Below are 18,232 nucleotides of genomic sequence, written 5' to 3' on the forward strand. Positions count from 1 at the left end.
AACTCCACCCTCAGCCGCGACCCCCCCAGCCTCAACCAATGCCAACTCTGCAGCCAAGGATCACCACTGGATCACCAACTGCGCAGAAAAGCTTGCACCCCTCCACACCACAGACAGACACCCCCTTAAAGGCCACCTGGTTCATCACCGAACTCCAAGAAGCCAGACGCTCCTACAGACGTCTCGAAAAACGATGGAGAAACAGCACAATCACGGAAGAACTGACCACCTACAAGAACGCCATGACAGACTTCCACTAACACATAAGACTCACAAAGAAGACCTTCATCCAGAACAAAATCCTCACCAACTCCAGCAACTCAAAGGAACTCTTCAATATCATCTAGCAATTCACCAAGCCCCACAGCGAAGCCACAGACGTCACTCCATCCCAAGACCTCTGCAACAAGCTCGGTTCCCACTTCCACCTAAAATTCAAAGCCCTATATGACAACTTCAGAGATCAGACTCCAGAAACCACCCTTCCCTCCAGCAACGACAGCCGGCCCACCATCACCACATGTACCCCGGTCACCACCGAAGATACCACCACTACCATGAAGAGCACCCACTTAGGAACCTCAACAGACCCGTGCCCTCTGCACATCTTCCACAGAACCGCTGCCGCCATTGCGCCCCAGCTATGATGCACCTTCCCAGATGACTGGAAACGCACAGAAGTCAAGCCCCTCCTCAAGAAACCCTCTGCAGACCTGACGGACCTAAAGAACTACCGACCCATCTTTCTCCTTCCTTTCGCAGCCAAAGTCCCCAAGAAGATCGTCAATGCCCAGCTGACAATCTTCATCAAAGAGTACTACATTCTCAACCACTCTAAATATGGATTCTGCACCAACCACAGCACCGAGACCACCCTCCTCACCACCACAGATGACATCTGCATGCTCTTTGACCAAGGCCACACCGCAGCACTCATCCTACTCGATCTCTCTGCAGCCTTTAACACCGTCTCCCACCGCACCCTCGCAGCCAGACTCCTCGATGCCGGAATACAGGGAACTGCCCTCGACTGGCTCTGCTCCTTCCTCGCCGGCAGAACCCAAAGGATCAGCCTCCCGCCTTTCCTCTCCGAACCCACAGAGATCAACTGCGGAGTATCACAAGGAGCATTGCTCAGTCCCACACTCTAACATCTACATGGCACCCTCACCGCCATCGTCAGACAGCATGACTCAGCATTGTATCCTAGGCCAACGACATCCAGCTCATCCTCTACCTCTCGACGGACCCCGAAAGCACCAGACTCAGCTTCCAAGAAAAAAAGACGTTGCAGCTTGGATGAGCAGCAGCTGTCTGCAACTCAACTCGGAGAAGACAGTAGTCCTTGTCCTCAGACCCTTACCCTCCTTGTGGGACAACTCCTGGTGGCCCTCCGTCCTCTGCGCTACCCCCACGGACCACACCGAAAACCTCAGCATCATACTCGACTACTCCCTCACTATGACCCGACAGATCAACGCCATCGCCTCTACCTGCTTCAATACCCTCCACATCCACCGTAAGACCTTCAAGTGGATCCCTCCCCGAAGCCATAAAGATTGTGACTCATGCAGTCATAACAATCACACTGAACTACGGAAATGCCCTCTACTATGGAATCAACAAATCCCTGCTACGCAAACTCCAGACCATCCAGAACACCGCCACCAAACCCGTCCTTGGCATCCCACAGCATGAGCACATCACCCAACACCTGCAAGACCTGCACTGGCTCCCCGTCGAGAAGAGAGTAACCTTCAAGCTACTAAACCACACCTACAAATCCCTCCCCCTCCACAACAGCGGATCCAAATACCTCAACGAAAGATCCTCCTTCCACGCACCCAAAAGAAACCTCCGATCCGCCGACCTAGCCCTGGCAGAAACTCCGCGCATCCGCAGAATCAGAGCGGGTGGAAGAGCCTTCTCCTACATAGCAGCCAAAGCCTGGAATGAGCTTCCAGTCAGTATCAGACACTCCCCTACTCTGCACACCTTCAGGAAGAGCCTCAAGACCTGGCTCTTTGGCTGATCTGGAGCTGCACCCCCCGGTACCTTGAGACCCTCATGGGTGAGTAGCACGCTTTAAACCCCCTGATTGATTGCTTAGAGTAATTAGGCACATGTGACCTGGACATTTTGCATAACTGAAGTTAAGGGAGGGTGCATAGTTATTTCACTGTAGCACATAACATTTACAATGTGAGAGGGACTGCCTTGGATTTCTCAAGATAAAATAAACAAATTAAAATATCATAAGTTAAATGTAGATTTTCTATTACCATTCAAACAATATAGATCCTTGCCATCACACCACAAGATACCATTTCCATAAGAACCTTTGGTGGGAAACCAAAGCAGCCAGTCAATACAACGTGCTAGACAGTCTCTGTTTCAGAACCCTGCAACGAAACCTTAGTTCACTATGCACTCATCATATTCTTGAACACTAGGGCTTTCTGAAGTGATGGCCTTGTGCTTAAGAAAATGGAGACTATTATCTTTATAAGTGTTATTTGTTAAGATACACAATCCTTATTGATTTTCAGACTAGGCTCACTAATTTGTGACTTTTTGATACTTGAAAACTGTAAAGATAAAAGTGTGCATTTTGATTAATCGAGTAGGCTTTCGAACTCTTACCAATTGCCAAAAATGCTTACATCCTAATTGGTTGGTAAAGTAACAAATGTATTTATAATAACACACCTTTACAAGCAAGAATACATTTCTTTAGCCAACCTATTTCTAATGCTATCAACATTTTGTCAAGACTGAAATGAAGAGCCTTAATCTTGAGAGTGGCAGGTACTGTACCTCATTTAAAACAGCCATAGTTTCTTTGTCATAGGAATCTAGAAGAACTTCATAGGACTCAAGATGCCTGGCATGCATCATTGCAGGTACACAGTTCCACAAAGCACTGAACATGAACTGAAAAACATATATAAAGTCAGTAAACTTTAGACACATAGCTAAGCACAGAATATAATGTCAGCAATAATTGAAATACACAAGATTCAAATGCATCAATCAGCCTGAAGCACAACACCCAAAGTAATATTGCACTAGAGCAACTTTGGGCCAGATTTAGATTTTGGCAGATGGGTTACTCCGTCACATCGGTGATGGATATCCTGTCTGCCGAAATATACATTCCATAGGTTATAATGTTATATTTCGGCGGATGGCATATCCGCCATCGTTGTGACAGTGTAACCCGTCCACCAAGATCTAAACAGGTCCTTTGACTCCTTACATACGTATCATGCTTCGTCATATACCTTACTTCAAACATGTCGTATGAAACAGACGCAAGAATACCATAACTAATTTAAAGAAATTGCTCTATAAAGAAAAACATATTTAAAACAATTTAAAGATTAAAACCTACAAAATCAGCAGAACTTTAGGTGCAGAAGTAAATTTTCTTATCAAAAATAAAAATAGAGAATGCAGAAATTGGCTTCCACATTGCCTAAATACAAGACATAATAATAGTACATGGATCCAGGAGGACTAGATCAAACCCAAAGTAGAAAGATAACAAGATCTATGCTATTTCAGAATTTTCAGCAAGGCCCTATTATATTTTTAATCTTAATCGAAATTATTTACAAATGGCAAAATTTACCTTCAGATAAAATTGTTGGCGTTTAAAAAGAGGAAATGATAATATAGGCCATAAAGGTTCATAAAACCAACACCGTACCAGAGCAGATTCTTTGCTCTCTTTGAACTAAAGAGGATGAAAGTAATATGCAAGTTCCTTGTTACAAAAAAATTAACGAAGAACTCTGCTTCCGCACTCAGTTGTTTACATAGTAAACTACAAAACGCGTCATGCCATTGTTTTAATAAAGGCACCTTTCCTGTATTCCCCGCTGAGTCCCCTCCAGTTGCTTCACCAGAAGAGACTGACCTTGCCATATTTTGCGCCCTGCCCTTGGCGCATAGGGGGGACCCGCTCACCAAGAGTCTGGAACATTTTGGGCAAACTTCGTGTCTTCCTCCAAGGTATTGGATTGCTTTCCAGACCGCCACATCCAACGAAATCACGGCGCAGCTGCAGCCGCAGCTCATGACTTCATGAGGAAACTAGAACACTGCATCGATGTTTCGGCGCACTTTGGACATTGGGTAATGTGGCTGAGCGTTGGGGACACAGGTCGGGACTTTATTTTAAACTGCAGTGCTATGTGCTTGTCAACCAGGACTCCTCTTTCAAATAGCTCCGTACTATTACTTCCAGTGCTCACTATGAGATTTAGCCATGGCAGGATACTTACCCAGTTAGCCAGGTGCCTGCTGGGAACTCTGGTTCGCCGATGCAAAGTGCAGCAAGGTTCCACCAATCAATATGGCTCAGCTGGACTGCGGCAAAGTAACACGGGAGAATTTGCATATTTAAAGAAGGAGGTTGGCGGGGCATTGCATTTGAATTATGGCATTTGATAAAGGCATTGTGCCGAAACACGTCATGCCATTGTTTTAATAAATATTTAAAGTGAAGGAGTTAGGTCCTTAAAGTGTGGGAATGGCTGGACCTTATAATATACTAAGAAAAAGAGAAAATGCCAACCCACCTTGTTTTGTTTGCTCTGAAATTTAAGCAACAAATCAATATTATTTTGATATGTTAGGTATATTTATTTTTACCTTTTCTTTAAATTCTATTTTTTGAAAAAAATCATTGATTTATGTCAGAAAGACAACACTACACATATATCACATATATACAACAACTTATACAAAACATTCACCAAAAAACATTAATACATAAATATATACATTCACTGTACACAACATAGCTTATACATTTCTATTCTTAACTGTTCCAAGGGCAAATATCAACTCTTTGCCTTATTAACCATCAGTGATTCCAATGATGAGAACAGTAGTGAACAAAGTCACAATCAACCAGAGATATATATATTTTTTTTTTTATTTTTTTTTTATTTTGATATGTTAGGTATATTTATTTTTACCTTTTCTTTAAATTCTATTTTTTGAAAAAAATCATTACTTTATGTCAGAAAGACAACACTACACATATATCACATATATACAACAACTTATACAAAACATTCACCAAAAAAGCGAGCGAGACGCTGTAGCAAGTCGAAAACAGGTAAGGAGCACCTGTAGGGGACTTGGATGGTACCCCACGGGATTAGAGAAACAATTGGGGACTAAAACCGTGCACCGCTTTTCTCAACAGTGCGTGAATGCGAGAGCAACCCGAAGGGCATAACGTGGCGCGCATAGCGGGAGTCCGGTAGACCGATTTAAACAAGGTCAGTACGGACGTGCTGTGAACTGTACACAGCTACTTTCATTTAAACATTTAAACTAAGAATCGGCATAACGTTATATTTTGACAGATTACCCACATGTATAAAACGTCGTGTATATGAAGTGAGACGCCCCCAAGTTAACGGTGGACCCAAAAAGGTATGAAGGTACTTGGGAGCGTTTTTAGTACACCTGAGTTCTCACACAAGCCCACAAGTAGTTAACCAGCCTTGTATTGCCCTTAGGTCAAAAGGGAGCCGAGCTGTAGGGGCACGCCCAGATACAGAAACAACAAGCATTTACAATGCAACGGTTTCGCCTTTGACAAAGTTAGAGCTATGCAAGCTGGGTATGATAGTGAGAAAAAAAAGAGAAAAAATCATGAACATATATGCTTTAAAATGCACATGTTTACTCTGGTGAATTAAAAGGCACCAGCGCACATCAGTTTTGTTTTTATTTGCTAGAGGGTGTGCCCTCAAGCCTCAATGTAATTCTTCAGCTCGCTTACAGTATTTAACATTTTATGGAATAAAGGTGAGCATATAGGTTGGTCATTTTAGGGGACCCGAGTGAACCTAATATACACAGTATTAAGAAGTTTGAAGACCACTGTTCAAGCGAATTGATAAGGGGCTACTTTGGAACGCACTTTATAAATGTCACCACATAAATATATAGACACATTCATTCCCTAGGAAAAGATATACATAGTTGTAGACATTTAACGGCCATGTCGTGCATGGAAAATAAGAACTACCTGAATAGAAAGGAAGTGGCAAAACTGCCTCTTCCTTGAGTAAATACCAGAAACAACTAAAAGACCAAAAAACACAATGTTCCACCTTTCAATAAAATGCACTAAGGACCTAGAAAACACACAATATCACAACCAACAGACTGTAAAGACAGTGTACAAAAACTGTTAATAGTACAACATGTGTGTACCCAGCTTTGGAGTCTATAATTCTTACACTGGTCAGGTATGAAATATATTGTAACAACGTGTGTGCGAGCAAGAAATATACTAAACGCGTTCACTGAGCACTGCATGAGCTGAAAAAGTCAACCCCCTGCATTCAAAGGAGCTATTTATTACTTGCTATGCACAGTGGGTTTAATAGGAACGCCTTGTCTGCTCCACCAGTAGTAATCATATAGATGAGATACCCACTGAAGCAATTGTCCCACACATCCTACACACCTCGCACCCTCGGCCAGCCTGCCAGATGTGTGGCCTAAACTCATTTAATGTCAGGGGTTAAATGTCGAATATTCAGTCAATGCCTTGCCCAACAGGTGCATTCCATGCAGCGCCATCTATTTTCACAAACAATCATCGCCGAACTGCGGGTTCCATTTCAGAACAGGTATTTGAACTTTGCTGTCCAATTGGCTCCGTAAGTGGACCCTTGGGGCTTCCTTAGACCACCACAAAGTCCGCCTGCTCTTACCCTTCGTGAGCTCTTTCAAAGCCCTTGTTTTTTCTATTCTTCCTAGCACTAAACAAAGCACTTTACGAAAATAAATGAACACAACGTGCACGTGGGTGCTGCATGACAGGATGTTAATATGCCAATTGCGCCAACAACAGCATTACCATAGCCAATGCAGCGGCTGCAGCAGAAGCCCAACATAGATACACTTGGGTGCTGGGTCACTCACCCCCATCCACCGCTTTCATATACATCACAAGTGCAGTCACTCTGTGCTTAGGAATCTCAGCATGTGCATAGCACCCACGGGGCTCCGGTCCCATGGGTGCCAAGTCCCGGGCTGCCCTTCAGAGGAGGCTGCTGATTAGCCCGGTGGAAGCAGTGAAAGGAAGGTACTCACCAGCTGCAGAGTGCACAGGAAGATCAGCGTGCAGCGCCCACTGCAACAACCCATTGCAAAACCAGGGCAGGGCGCGAGGCAGGTGCAAAGAGCGGCGCCCGGGAGGAGGAAGGAGGAAGAGCAGGGCTGCTACGGCACGCGACACAATGCGCCGACCGAGGGAAGAAGGCAGAAGGGGTCCCCGGCAAACCGCAATCTAGCTATGCCACGCTCGGAGGAGCGGCGCCCGACTGGAGAGTCAAGGGCTTCCCCGGCCACCAAAACTCCACAGCCCCAAAGGGAGTGTCACCAGCAGGATCAGAGACAGGTGCTTCACGGCCACCTAAAGTCCCCAGAGTGTCGCCAGTGCTCCACGGCCACTATAAACTCAACAGTCCCACAGGGAGTGTCACCAGCAGGAGAGACAGGTGCTCCACGGCCAGTATAAACTCCACAGTCCTACAGGGAGTGTCACCAGCAGCAGAGACAGGTGCTCCACGGCCACTATAAACTCCACAGTCCCACAGGGAGTGTCACCAGCAGGAGAGACAGGTGCTCCAGGGCCAGTATAAACTCCACAGTCCTACAGGGAGTGTCACCAGTAGGAGAGACAAGTGCTCCACGGCCATCAAAAATTCAACAGCTCCAGAGTGTCACTAGCAGGAGAGACAGGTGTTCCACGACCACCAAAAACTCCACAACCCCAGATAGGTGCTCAACGGCCACCAAATACTCCACAGCCCCAGATGGAGTGTCACCAGCAGGAGACACAAGTGCTCCACGGCCACCAAAAATTCCACAGCTCCAGAGTGTCACCAGCAGGAGCAGAGACAAGTGCTACACGGCCACCAACAACTCCACAGCCCCAGAGGGAGTGTCACCAGCAGGAGAGACAGGGGCTTTCCCAGTCCAGCCCAGAGAATACCGGGCTGTCACTTGGATAAAGAATCCCCTGGGCTCGGATCAGCTACAAGACGGAGGTCGATGCTCCCTGAAGCTTTTGTAAGCGGACGGATGTCTCTGTTTATTCTCCAGCCCCTGCTCCTTCCTCGCTGCCTTCAGCATGCCAAGCATCACAAAGGGGCTCACAGAGCCATCGTGCGCAGCGCCGAGACGTCCCCGCGGTGGGCTGCAGCGGGGCTCCTTTCAGCGGTCCACAGTGGGCTCTTCCTCCGGCCGGTCAGATGAACGCGCCTCTCCCATCCGCAGTGCCTCCTCTGCTCCCTGTCCGAGCGTGATCTGCAGGACCAGAGCCGGCTGTATCCCGAGCGCGTCGCCCAGATGCAGTGATGCTGTGGGGTACAGGGGATGCTGCTCTGCTGAACCCCCTTACGGCCACCTCCTCTCCGGCAGCCCCCGAGAACAAATGCACAGTTACTGTGAGGATACTTGGGGTTCTGGGAGCCCTTCTACTCCTCCCGAGCACCCCCAGCCGGTCCGGCGCGGCACACGCTGCAGCACAGTGTATGTGTGTGTGGTCTGTGGTGCCTCGCGCACTCTAAGCAGCAGCTCGAGGTGCTTCCGTTAACCTCATGCTTCACAGCTCCTGGAATTTCAACGCAGCACCCCTTAGCCACAACGCAGAAAAGTGCCTTTATTTTATTTAAGTGATATGCTGAATACCCTACCAGGAAATGTAAACCCCGGAGGGCGTTAGCCGCACCTACGCCTTGTATAAATCCCGTGTGGTGGGTGTGTCAGCCAGAGCAACAAGTCAGGTCCCGGGCCGCGCTGTGATTGGCTGACGTCACGGGGGTGTCCCGGGCCGGCAGCCAATCACAGCGCGGCCCGGGAATGACGTCACGGGGGTGTCCCGGGCCGGCAGCCAATCGCAGCGCGGCCCGGGACAAAGGGGCGGGGCTTAAAAAAAGCACCAGAAACGCCCCCGAATCGCGTTTTCGTGAGAAAGCGCGATTGAGAGCCTCTGTCTCCCAATGGCTAGCCTCCATTTATGGAGCTAGCCAATGAGAGGCAGAGGCGGTGCCGACATCCCTACTGTAGACAATAGTTTTCGATCTGGGAGTGGCACTGCGTGCCCCTCGCCAGGTCGAAACCTAAAAAGGTATGTCATGCAGTGTTCTTGTGAAAGTAACCGCAATGCAAAAACTGAGTGTGACTCCAACAGGATTCATTGATATCCTGTAGATTGCAGCTCAAAGACCCAGATTCAGATATAGGAGAATAACGGCTACAGGAAAGGTAATATGGATTTATCATATATCATAATGGAAGCAAAAACAGGAGGCTATGAGAAATAACACTAAAACATTTTTTTGGTGCTTTTTCTCTTTTTACACACATGCAGATAGAAGTGACAAGGCCCTGAGGAGAACCCATAATTGTTGTATGGTGTTCGAAACGCGTCGGCAGAACGGAGATAAAAACTTGAATTATTTATAATTATTGACTCGTGAATTATTGTTTAATATCTCTGGTTGATTGTGACTTTGTTCACTACTGTTCTCATCATTGGAATCACTGATGGTTAATAAGGCAAAGAGTTGATATTTGCCCTTGGAACAGTTAAGAATAGAAATGTATAAGCTATGTTGTGTACAGTGAATGTATATATTTATGTTTTTTGGTGAATGTTTTGTATAAGTTGTTGTATATATGTGATATATGTGTAGTGTTGTCTTTCTGACATAAATCAATGATTTTTTTCAAAAAATAGAATTTAAAGAAAAGGTAAAAATAAATATACCTAACATATCAAAAAAAAAATATATATATATCATTGGTTGATTGTGACTTTGTTCACTACAGTTCTCATCATTGGAATCACTGATGGTTAATAAGGCAAAGAGTTGATATTTGCCCTTGGAACAGTTAAGAATAGAAATGTATAAGCTATGTTGTGTACAGTGAATGTATATATTTATGTATTAATGTTTTTTGGTGAATGTTTTGTATAAGTTGTTGTATATATGTGATATATGTGTAGTGTTGTCTTTCTGACATAAATCAATGATTTTTTTCAAAAAAAAGAATTTAAAGAAAAGGTAAAAATAAATATACCTAACATATCAAAATAATATTGATTTGTTGCTTAAATTTCAGAGCAAACAAAACAAGGTGGGTTGGCATTTTCTCTTTTTCTTAGTATTGTTTTAATAAAGGCACCTTTCCTGTATTCCCCGCTGAGTCCCCTCCAGTTGCTTCACCAGAAGAAACTGACCTTGTCATAGAAAACTACAAATGTGTTTGTTTTCCTTCCATACGTATTTTATGCATACAGCATCTTTAAAGTATTGTCTGATGCTAGAAATTTTTTATTACAAATTAGAGGATCTGAGCATAACCCTTGATTAGAATGCTAGTAAACCTGAGTCTAGCCTCAATGCTGCAGTAGGTAAACTAGAGCAGACCGACAATAAGTGCAGTCAGATTTTACCCTCCTTAATTTGCAGCAGTTTGACCAGTGTAGGGGAAAATACTCAACTCCATATAGAACCATGAGTAGAATGTTTGCTACCTAGGCTACCTTTAGAGAGTAACATTATGTCGCCCCACTTTTGCAAAGTATTCATGCAACCCCAGCCCATATGATCTGACACACAATTTCTCGTTAGCAGGATGGGTTTTCATAAAAAATTTCAAGTATGTTACACCACAACTAAAAGCTTGGTGCCTAGCCTGCACATGCATTTGAGCAAAAATTTCTTCCTGCAAAATATCATGACCTTTGTCTTTTAAAAATTAATAATTAATGGAACTACAATTAAATAGCGCTTACATTTTTTTCAAAAAACAAATGGTGGTCTAATTAAGAAAGGCATTGCCAAGGTTGGTGGCTAGTTTTGTGGACCCTCTAGAGATTTCATACGTCCTCAGTATCCTTCATGTATATACATCTAATAAAGTAATGAGGCCAAAAGGCACTATTGACAGAGTCAATTTTAAGTGTTCATTTTAGATGAATAGTATCAAAAATAAATTTTGGAAATACCCAGGGAATCAGAAATGACTACGCCCCAACTGTGTAAACTTTACTTTTCACCTTTAGTATCGTACAATCTCAGAACCACGGACACCTCAACTAGGGATCAACTACAACAATTATAGCTTAACTCTCAGAGTAACGAAACAGAACAGTCCAAGGGTGACTCAAAGATGTGCTGAGAACTATAAGAACAAGCCACTTACCTTCAGTAACACCGTAGCGGGTAGAGCCTATCTAGCCGCAGATTTTTCATCCAAGAATTATCCCCAGGTGTCAGAATGGATCTAGAAATTTTCATGAGCAGTACCCCTGCACATCGGGCAGGTGGCATCATTTGGCTCTGCATTGGGTTGTCTGCGCTGGAAGTGACAATCACAGTGCCTATATAGGCACTACCAAGGAGCGCGGACGTCAGTTACTTTTCACCACTTTCCATGCCCGAAGCGCAGAGCCACAAAGTACACTGACCATTGGTGTGGAAAACTAGGGCCCTGAAAGGGGGAAATCCCTGTTTGCAGAGTGGGAAGGGTAGGTGGGTAGGTAGGTAAGGAATCTGCAGTTAGAGTCTCTTCCAGATAAGGAGTTACTGAAGGTAAGTAACTAGTGTAAGTAACTTGTTCATCTGATAAAGACTTTTAACCACAGATTCCTTATTATAGAATAGATACTCAAGCAAGATCTCTCCGGAGGTTGGTCTGTGGACTAGTTTCACACAAAGAAGTCCTGAAGGACATAATGGGCAACGTGGCTATCCCTAAGGACCAGACTGTCCAGACAATAGTGCTTTGTAAACATGCACAGGGAAGTCGTCGCTGCTGCATGGCAGATGTGCAGGAGTGGAACTCCACGAGCTAACCCAGTTGTTGCAGCTTTTGCTCTGGTGGAATGAGCACACAAACCCTCAGGAGTTGCATTTTAGCCAGTGCGTTCCAAAATTTGATAGAGTATGATCTATTGCAAGATGGTCCTTTTCTGTATGGGCCGTCCCTTCTTCGCTCAGACATACCCCACGAAGAGTTGGTCATCCACCTAGAACTCTTGTGCGATCAAGGAATAACGATAACATACTTTATGGGTCCAGGCGGTGAAAACACTCCTCTTTTTTGGAGGGATGAGGCAGAGTGTATAAAGCAGGAAGAGTGACGGACTGGCCTACATGAAATGGAGTGACCACTATCACAAGAAAGGAAGCTCCCGTATGTAGCACCAGTTTGACTGGGTACATATTAAGATAAAAAGGTGTGGATGATGAGGCCTGACCCTCCAGGCAGAAGTTACTGCCAGCAGGAAGGCTGTCTTGTTTGTAAGGTACCTAAGTGGAAAATTGTGCAGAGACTCAATGGGAGCAAACATAAGGAAAGTGAGGACAAGATTATGGTCCAACTGAGGTATAATAAAGAGAGAAGATGGAAACAAATGTCCTAAACCTTTCAGAAACCTATTTGAAATAGGGGATTTAAAGAGGGATAGCTGATCAGACAACCGCGAAAAGCGGAAATGGCAGAAAGATAGCCCTTCCGAGTGCCCAGTGCAAAGCCCTGCTGGGCACAGGAAAGGATAAACAGGGGAACCTGAGATAGGGAGGCAGAAAGAGGATCACTTTGTCTTTCTGTATACCATGCACAAACATTTCCCAACAGCATGCGTAAATCGTGTTGGTGGAGGGACACCTTGCTGCCAAGATATCATCACAACCTTCAGGCGGAAGGTCAAAATCTATCAACTGTTGCCGCTCAATCTCCATGCAAGCAGGCAGTGCATTGGCAGGCTTGGGTAGAGAACCCTTCCCTACTACTGCGACAAAAGATCTTCCAGAAGGGGCAGCCTGATCGGAGGACAGACAGCCATGATCAACAGCTTGGAAAACCATACTCTCTGTGCCCAAAACGGATCCACAAGGATTATTTGGACCCGGTCTTTCCTGATCGTTTTGAGAACTCTGGCAGGAGTGGTATGGGTGGAAAGGCTTCCAGGAGGCCTGAGCTCCACTCAAGATGAAAAACATGTCAGAGTAAAAGCCGCCTTGGAAACTCCAGCGTGCAGAACTACTGACATTGTGCATTCTCGTCGACGGCAAACAAATCTAACCAAGGCTCTCCTCACTGCTGAAAGAGACCTTGCACCACCTCTGGAAGGAGACGCCATTTGTGATCCTCGAGGCATCACCAACCCTGGTATCCACAGAACCTGCCAGGTGTTGAACCACCAGGGAAATGCCCTGCTGTTCCAGCCACGTCTAGAGACACAGGGCCAAACCCGCCCTGTTTGTTGCAGTACCACATGGCGGTGGTGTGGTCTGTGAACACCTGCACTAGCCTTCCCTTGATGGAGGGTGGAAAACCTTTCAATGCTAATCCCATCACACAGAGATCCAACAGGTTGATGTGGAGCCCGGATTCCGCCAGAGACCACAGTCCTCTGATCTCTACCTCTCCCGGATGGCCGCCCCTTCGCAAGAGTGAGCCTCTGTCACAACTGTCATATATAGTTGGGAAAGGGAGAGGGGTCTGCCGCTGACAAAATGCCGCGGTTTGTTAACCACAACTGCATCTTTTGCAGTTCCGTCCGAGTTCTGGACCATGTTGGAGAGATTCCCATGATGCTGCGTCCCCTGGAACTTCAGGTCCCACTGCAGAGCTTCCATATGCCAACAGACGTGGGTCACCAGCAGGATGCAGGAGGCCTTGAGGCACAGCAGCCTCAGAGTCAATCTCACCAAAATCCAGGTTAGAGGCTAAAACATATGTATCATACCCTGACTATCCTGTACTCGCCGTTTGGGAAGATCGGCCCGAAACTGCACCACATACAGAACAGCTCAGATGAAAGGAAGCATCTAAGAAAGAGTTAGGTGTGACTTCGGCAGGTTGATAGTGAACCCCAGCATACGCAGAAGGTCCACCATAGTGTGGAGGTGGGAGACTACAGCCTGGGGCGAACCCACCTTTAATAGCCAGCCAGATAGGGCACCCCTGATCTAAGCAGATGAGCTCCAACCACCGCCATCACCTTGGTGAACACCTGAGGGGCACTGGTGAGGCCAAATGGGAGTACAGCAAATTGAAAGTGCTAATGGCCCACTGTGAATCGCAGGTAACAACAGTGGGCAGGCAGGACGGGAATATGGAAATATGCGTCCTGCAAGTCCTATTTTACCATCCAGTCTCCTGGGTTCAGGGTAGAAAGAATCTGAGCAAAAGAGAGCAATTTGAAATTCTTCTTGAGCTAGAAGTTAAGAAAGCATAGGTTGAGGATAGGAGGAAGGCCTCCGTCCTTCTTGGGCACTAGATAGTAGCAGGAGTAATAACCACAACCCACTTCTGGCGTCAGCACTCTCTGTGGCTCCTTTGGCCAACAGAGCCATCACTTCTTGGTGGAGACAGGATAGGTGGTCCTCAGTCACACTGCTGTAAGTAGGTGGCATAGGGGGAGGGGTAGTCTCGAAGGGGAGAAAATAGCCACTTCAGACAATCTGCAAAACCCACCTATCTGATATTATGAACTGCCGTTGGGCAGGTGATGGTGAATCCTACAACCCAAGGCGTGCCCATGACGGCCAACAGGCAGACTAGGAGGGCTTGGAGGCTGTGGCTGCTGGAGTGGGAGGTTCAGGGGTGTACACTGACCCGACATCAGGCCATCCGACCCACAGGGACAGTAGGTACCGTGTCCACCACAAGGCAGAGGCTGGACAGCATGTACGCCGAGGTGGCTAGGCAGTCAAGGATGCCCCTTCTGTGGCCACTAGAGAAGCAAAAGGTAGATTGAGAGTGAATAGGAGCTATGTAAAGGCCCACGGACCTGGCTGTAGCCCTGCTGTCCTTTACATGCTCCAGCACCGAATCTGCCTTGTCTCGGAAGAGACGGGAGCCACCAAAGGACATGTCCATGCATGATATCTGGACATCCCCAGAAAAGCCAGAAGTCCTCAACCAGGCGTGGTGATGCAGGGCCACTTGCAACGAAACTGCTCTGCCTAGAGAATTGGTGGTGTCTAGTCTTCATCTAATGGCAAACGTAGCTGCAGTCCTCCTGTCGATAACAGCCTGAGAGAGCACGGCCCAGGCCTTCTCCAGGACCGTTGCCATCACCTGCGCAACTGTATCCCACAGGGCGTGGGAGTAGCAGCCCAAAAGGCATGCAGTGTACATCAACCACAATGCCAGGCTGATGGAAGAATTTTTTTTTTCTCGTTTAAATTGTCCAGCCTCTTGGATTACAAATACTGGGGTGAGGTTGGAAATACACCAGGATTTACTTGTGAAGTGGAGGTTTGGACAATTAAGCTCTCCATGAATACTTGGACCAGGTCCCAAGAAGGGCATCAGTAAGTGCTTCATTGAATCGGATAAGCGCTCGGAAGGGGACACTCCCGGTTTCAGCACTTTTGTCAAGACATTAGTCTTGACTGCCACCGGGGGCAGAATAAGATCCAGGACCTCAGCTGTCCGCTGTACCACCATAGTGAATGAAGCTCCCTCCTCTGTAGCTACAGTATGGGCAGAAAGCATGTCAGTATCAGTATAAGTCCTAGTCCATAGCAATAGGACTCAGGCTCCAGCCTGGAAGAAAAGGTTCCAGTCGTCGCCGGAGTCTATGTACAGCGATGCCCCTCCGGCTCTGTGTCAGAGTCGGGGATATAAATGGGGGTGGTGCTGCGGTAAGCGCGGGCAGTACAAGGATGTTCGGTAGAGACTGGCGCAGAGGAAGGTCGCCGTGGCACGACAGGATGGATCCAGTAGGGGCCCCTCCCAACCAACGGGCGACATAGGCACACCAGAGTGAATGGACCACTCAAATAGGAGGCTATGTGCTCATAAAATTCTGATATTTGAGCAGAATTTCTCCAGCTCCCAGAAATGAGGGGTGACGCAGAGTCAGCCCAGGAGTTGGCTGAAGCGAGAAGCAAGGTGTCAAGGAAAGCTCCCTTGTCTCGTTAGTAAACAGACAAGGTAGAGTCGAAGCAAGCTTTAATGACAACTTCTTTTTGTGGGACTGAGACTTACCCGAACGGCTCGATGACTTGGAGTGCAAGGACGACCTCGGACTACCCTACCAAGACATTCCTCTCGACCAGGACCTTGAGCATCATAGTGTCCCACGTTGAGCTATCAGGACCTTGAGGGATCATTCCCTCAAGATCTTTGATGCGTGGCAAGGAAGTCGGGACAGGCCTTTGGGTTATGGTCTCGTTCAAAGTGAACAAGGTGTGGGTCCGTCACCATCATCCGTCGCTGCAGGACTCTAAGATGGCCGTCTTTGATGACATATCTGCCACACCAGGAGGTAAAACCTCAAAAAAGGCTATAAAAATGTTTTTTTTAAAACCTAAATCATAAAGTGACTATGGGGATGCTCTTCCCGGTTCTGTGCTGACTGGTGGAAAGAAAAGAACTGAAGTCAGCACACCTGGGTGGTGCTTATATAGGCACCATGACCGTCACTTCCAGCGTAGTCAACGCCAATGACGCCATGTGGAGCCGAACTATGCCATCTATCGGCGTGCACGGGTACTACAGACAAAAAATTCAAATCCAGTTTAACGCCTGGGGATAATTCTATGGTAAGAAATCTGAGACTAGAAGTCTCTATCAGATACACACAACCACAGCAAAGCACACTGAATAAATAAGTGTTGAGTCAATGCCTTTTCTTTTAAAGAGGAAAAGTACTTAAATACACACAATCAAATATTATTCACAAATTACAAAATGGCATGTAGAAATACCAGTATATTCGGAAACTAACCAGGATGCAAATTGCATAACCTACATCCCCACAGCAATAAAATCTAAAACATATATATGAAAAGGTTACTCATCCTGTAAACAATTGTTTGTGGCATATAGTGGTATTGATTCACATGTTCTGCATACTCCGCCAACTAGTCTTGGACACGGACGTGTAGAACTTGTTTTTCATAGAAGAGGTCTTTCGAGACACGAGGTATAATGACTCCTTCTATGACTGGTAATGCGCATGGGTATCGAGTCCATAGTGACATTGTTTTCCCACATGGGGTGTTAGGATGGAGCATGAAAATGCACAATGATGACCATGGAAGGAGAAAGGGTATGAAAGAAATAAAGTTAAAGGATATTTATATCTGCAACAACCGAAGGCTTCTAGAGGGGAGGGTGGATGCATATGAATCGACAGCACTACATGCCACGAACAGATGCTTAAATGGTAACTAACATTTTCCATTTGTGGAATGAGCAGCTGAGCACAGAATGCAAAGCAGCTCTCTATGAAGTGGTGGCTAGCTAGAGGATGTTGCAAAGGTTTGGAAAAGTGCACATCTTACCGCCTGGCCCACTTGAGCCAGTTGTCATATCAAGACATTCACAAAGTAGTGTTTGAGGAACATGTACAATTTAGACCAAGTAGCTGCCTTACAGTTATCGGTTATTGGGATGTTTCCGGAGAAACACAAAACAGGCTGCTTTTTTACATGTCGAATGCAGTCTTGGTGGAGCAGGAAGATGTCTTTTGGCCTTAGTGTAGCAGGTTTCAATGCACTTAACTACCCAGCAAGCTAACCCTGCTTTTGAAATAGAACTGCCTTTGTGTGGTTTAGAGTAGGCGACAAATAACTGTTGCGTTTTGTGAAATTATTTTGTCCTATCAATGTAATACATCAGGCCCCTCTTTACATCTAGGGTTGTACTGCTCTACTACTGATTATGGGTGTGGGAAAAATACCAGGAAATCAATTTTCTACTTAAGGTAGAAAGGAGAGATCACCTTGGGTGGAAACGTTGGCTTTATTTCAAAGGGCTTCCCTATCAGCATGAACCTTAACAAAAGGCTCTTCCAGCATGAGTGCATAGATCTCGCTCACACGTCTCAGTTAAGTGATTGCCACAAGAACTCTTTCCAAGACAAAAATTGGAGAGAGCAATAATGAAGTAGCTCAAAAGGGGGTCCCATGAGCCTACTGAGACCTATACTGAGGCTTCTAGGACAGGGTCAGGGGAATCCTGGGAAGATGAGAACCTTCTTAAGTCCTTCTATAAATGCTCAAATGACTGCATTGGAAGTATGCGGCCACTGCTGCTAAATGTAAAAGACTTGAAGTGCAAAACATGACTGAGCATTGCAAGTGCAACAGCTAATAATGTCCTGACTGTTGGCTTTAGTGGATCAATGTATTTGAGTAGGTAGTAGTGAACAGGT

General features: G+C 46.0%; 1 protein-coding gene across 2 annotated transcripts in view; it reads right to left on the reverse strand.

Annotated features, from left to right (window-relative positions):
• WASHC4 (WASH complex subunit 4) overlaps positions 1-18,232 on the reverse strand; it is a 1,268,393-nt gene that overhangs the window by 704,911 nt on the left and 545,250 nt on the right. For both annotated transcript variants that reach the window (XM_078674607.1, XM_078674599.1), the window contains exon 20: positions 2,818-2,934. In XM_078674607.1, the coding sequence (XP_078530733.1) occupies positions 2,818-2,934 (117 nt within the window). The remainder of the gene's footprint in view (positions 1-2,817; positions 2,935-18,232) is intronic.

This window comes from Lissotriton helveticus, chromosome 1_1 (assembly GCF_964261635.1).
Source record: "Lissotriton helveticus chromosome 1_1, aLisHel1.1, whole genome shotgun sequence".
Lineage (NCBI taxonomy): Eukaryota > Metazoa > Chordata > Amphibia > Caudata > Salamandridae > Lissotriton > Lissotriton helveticus.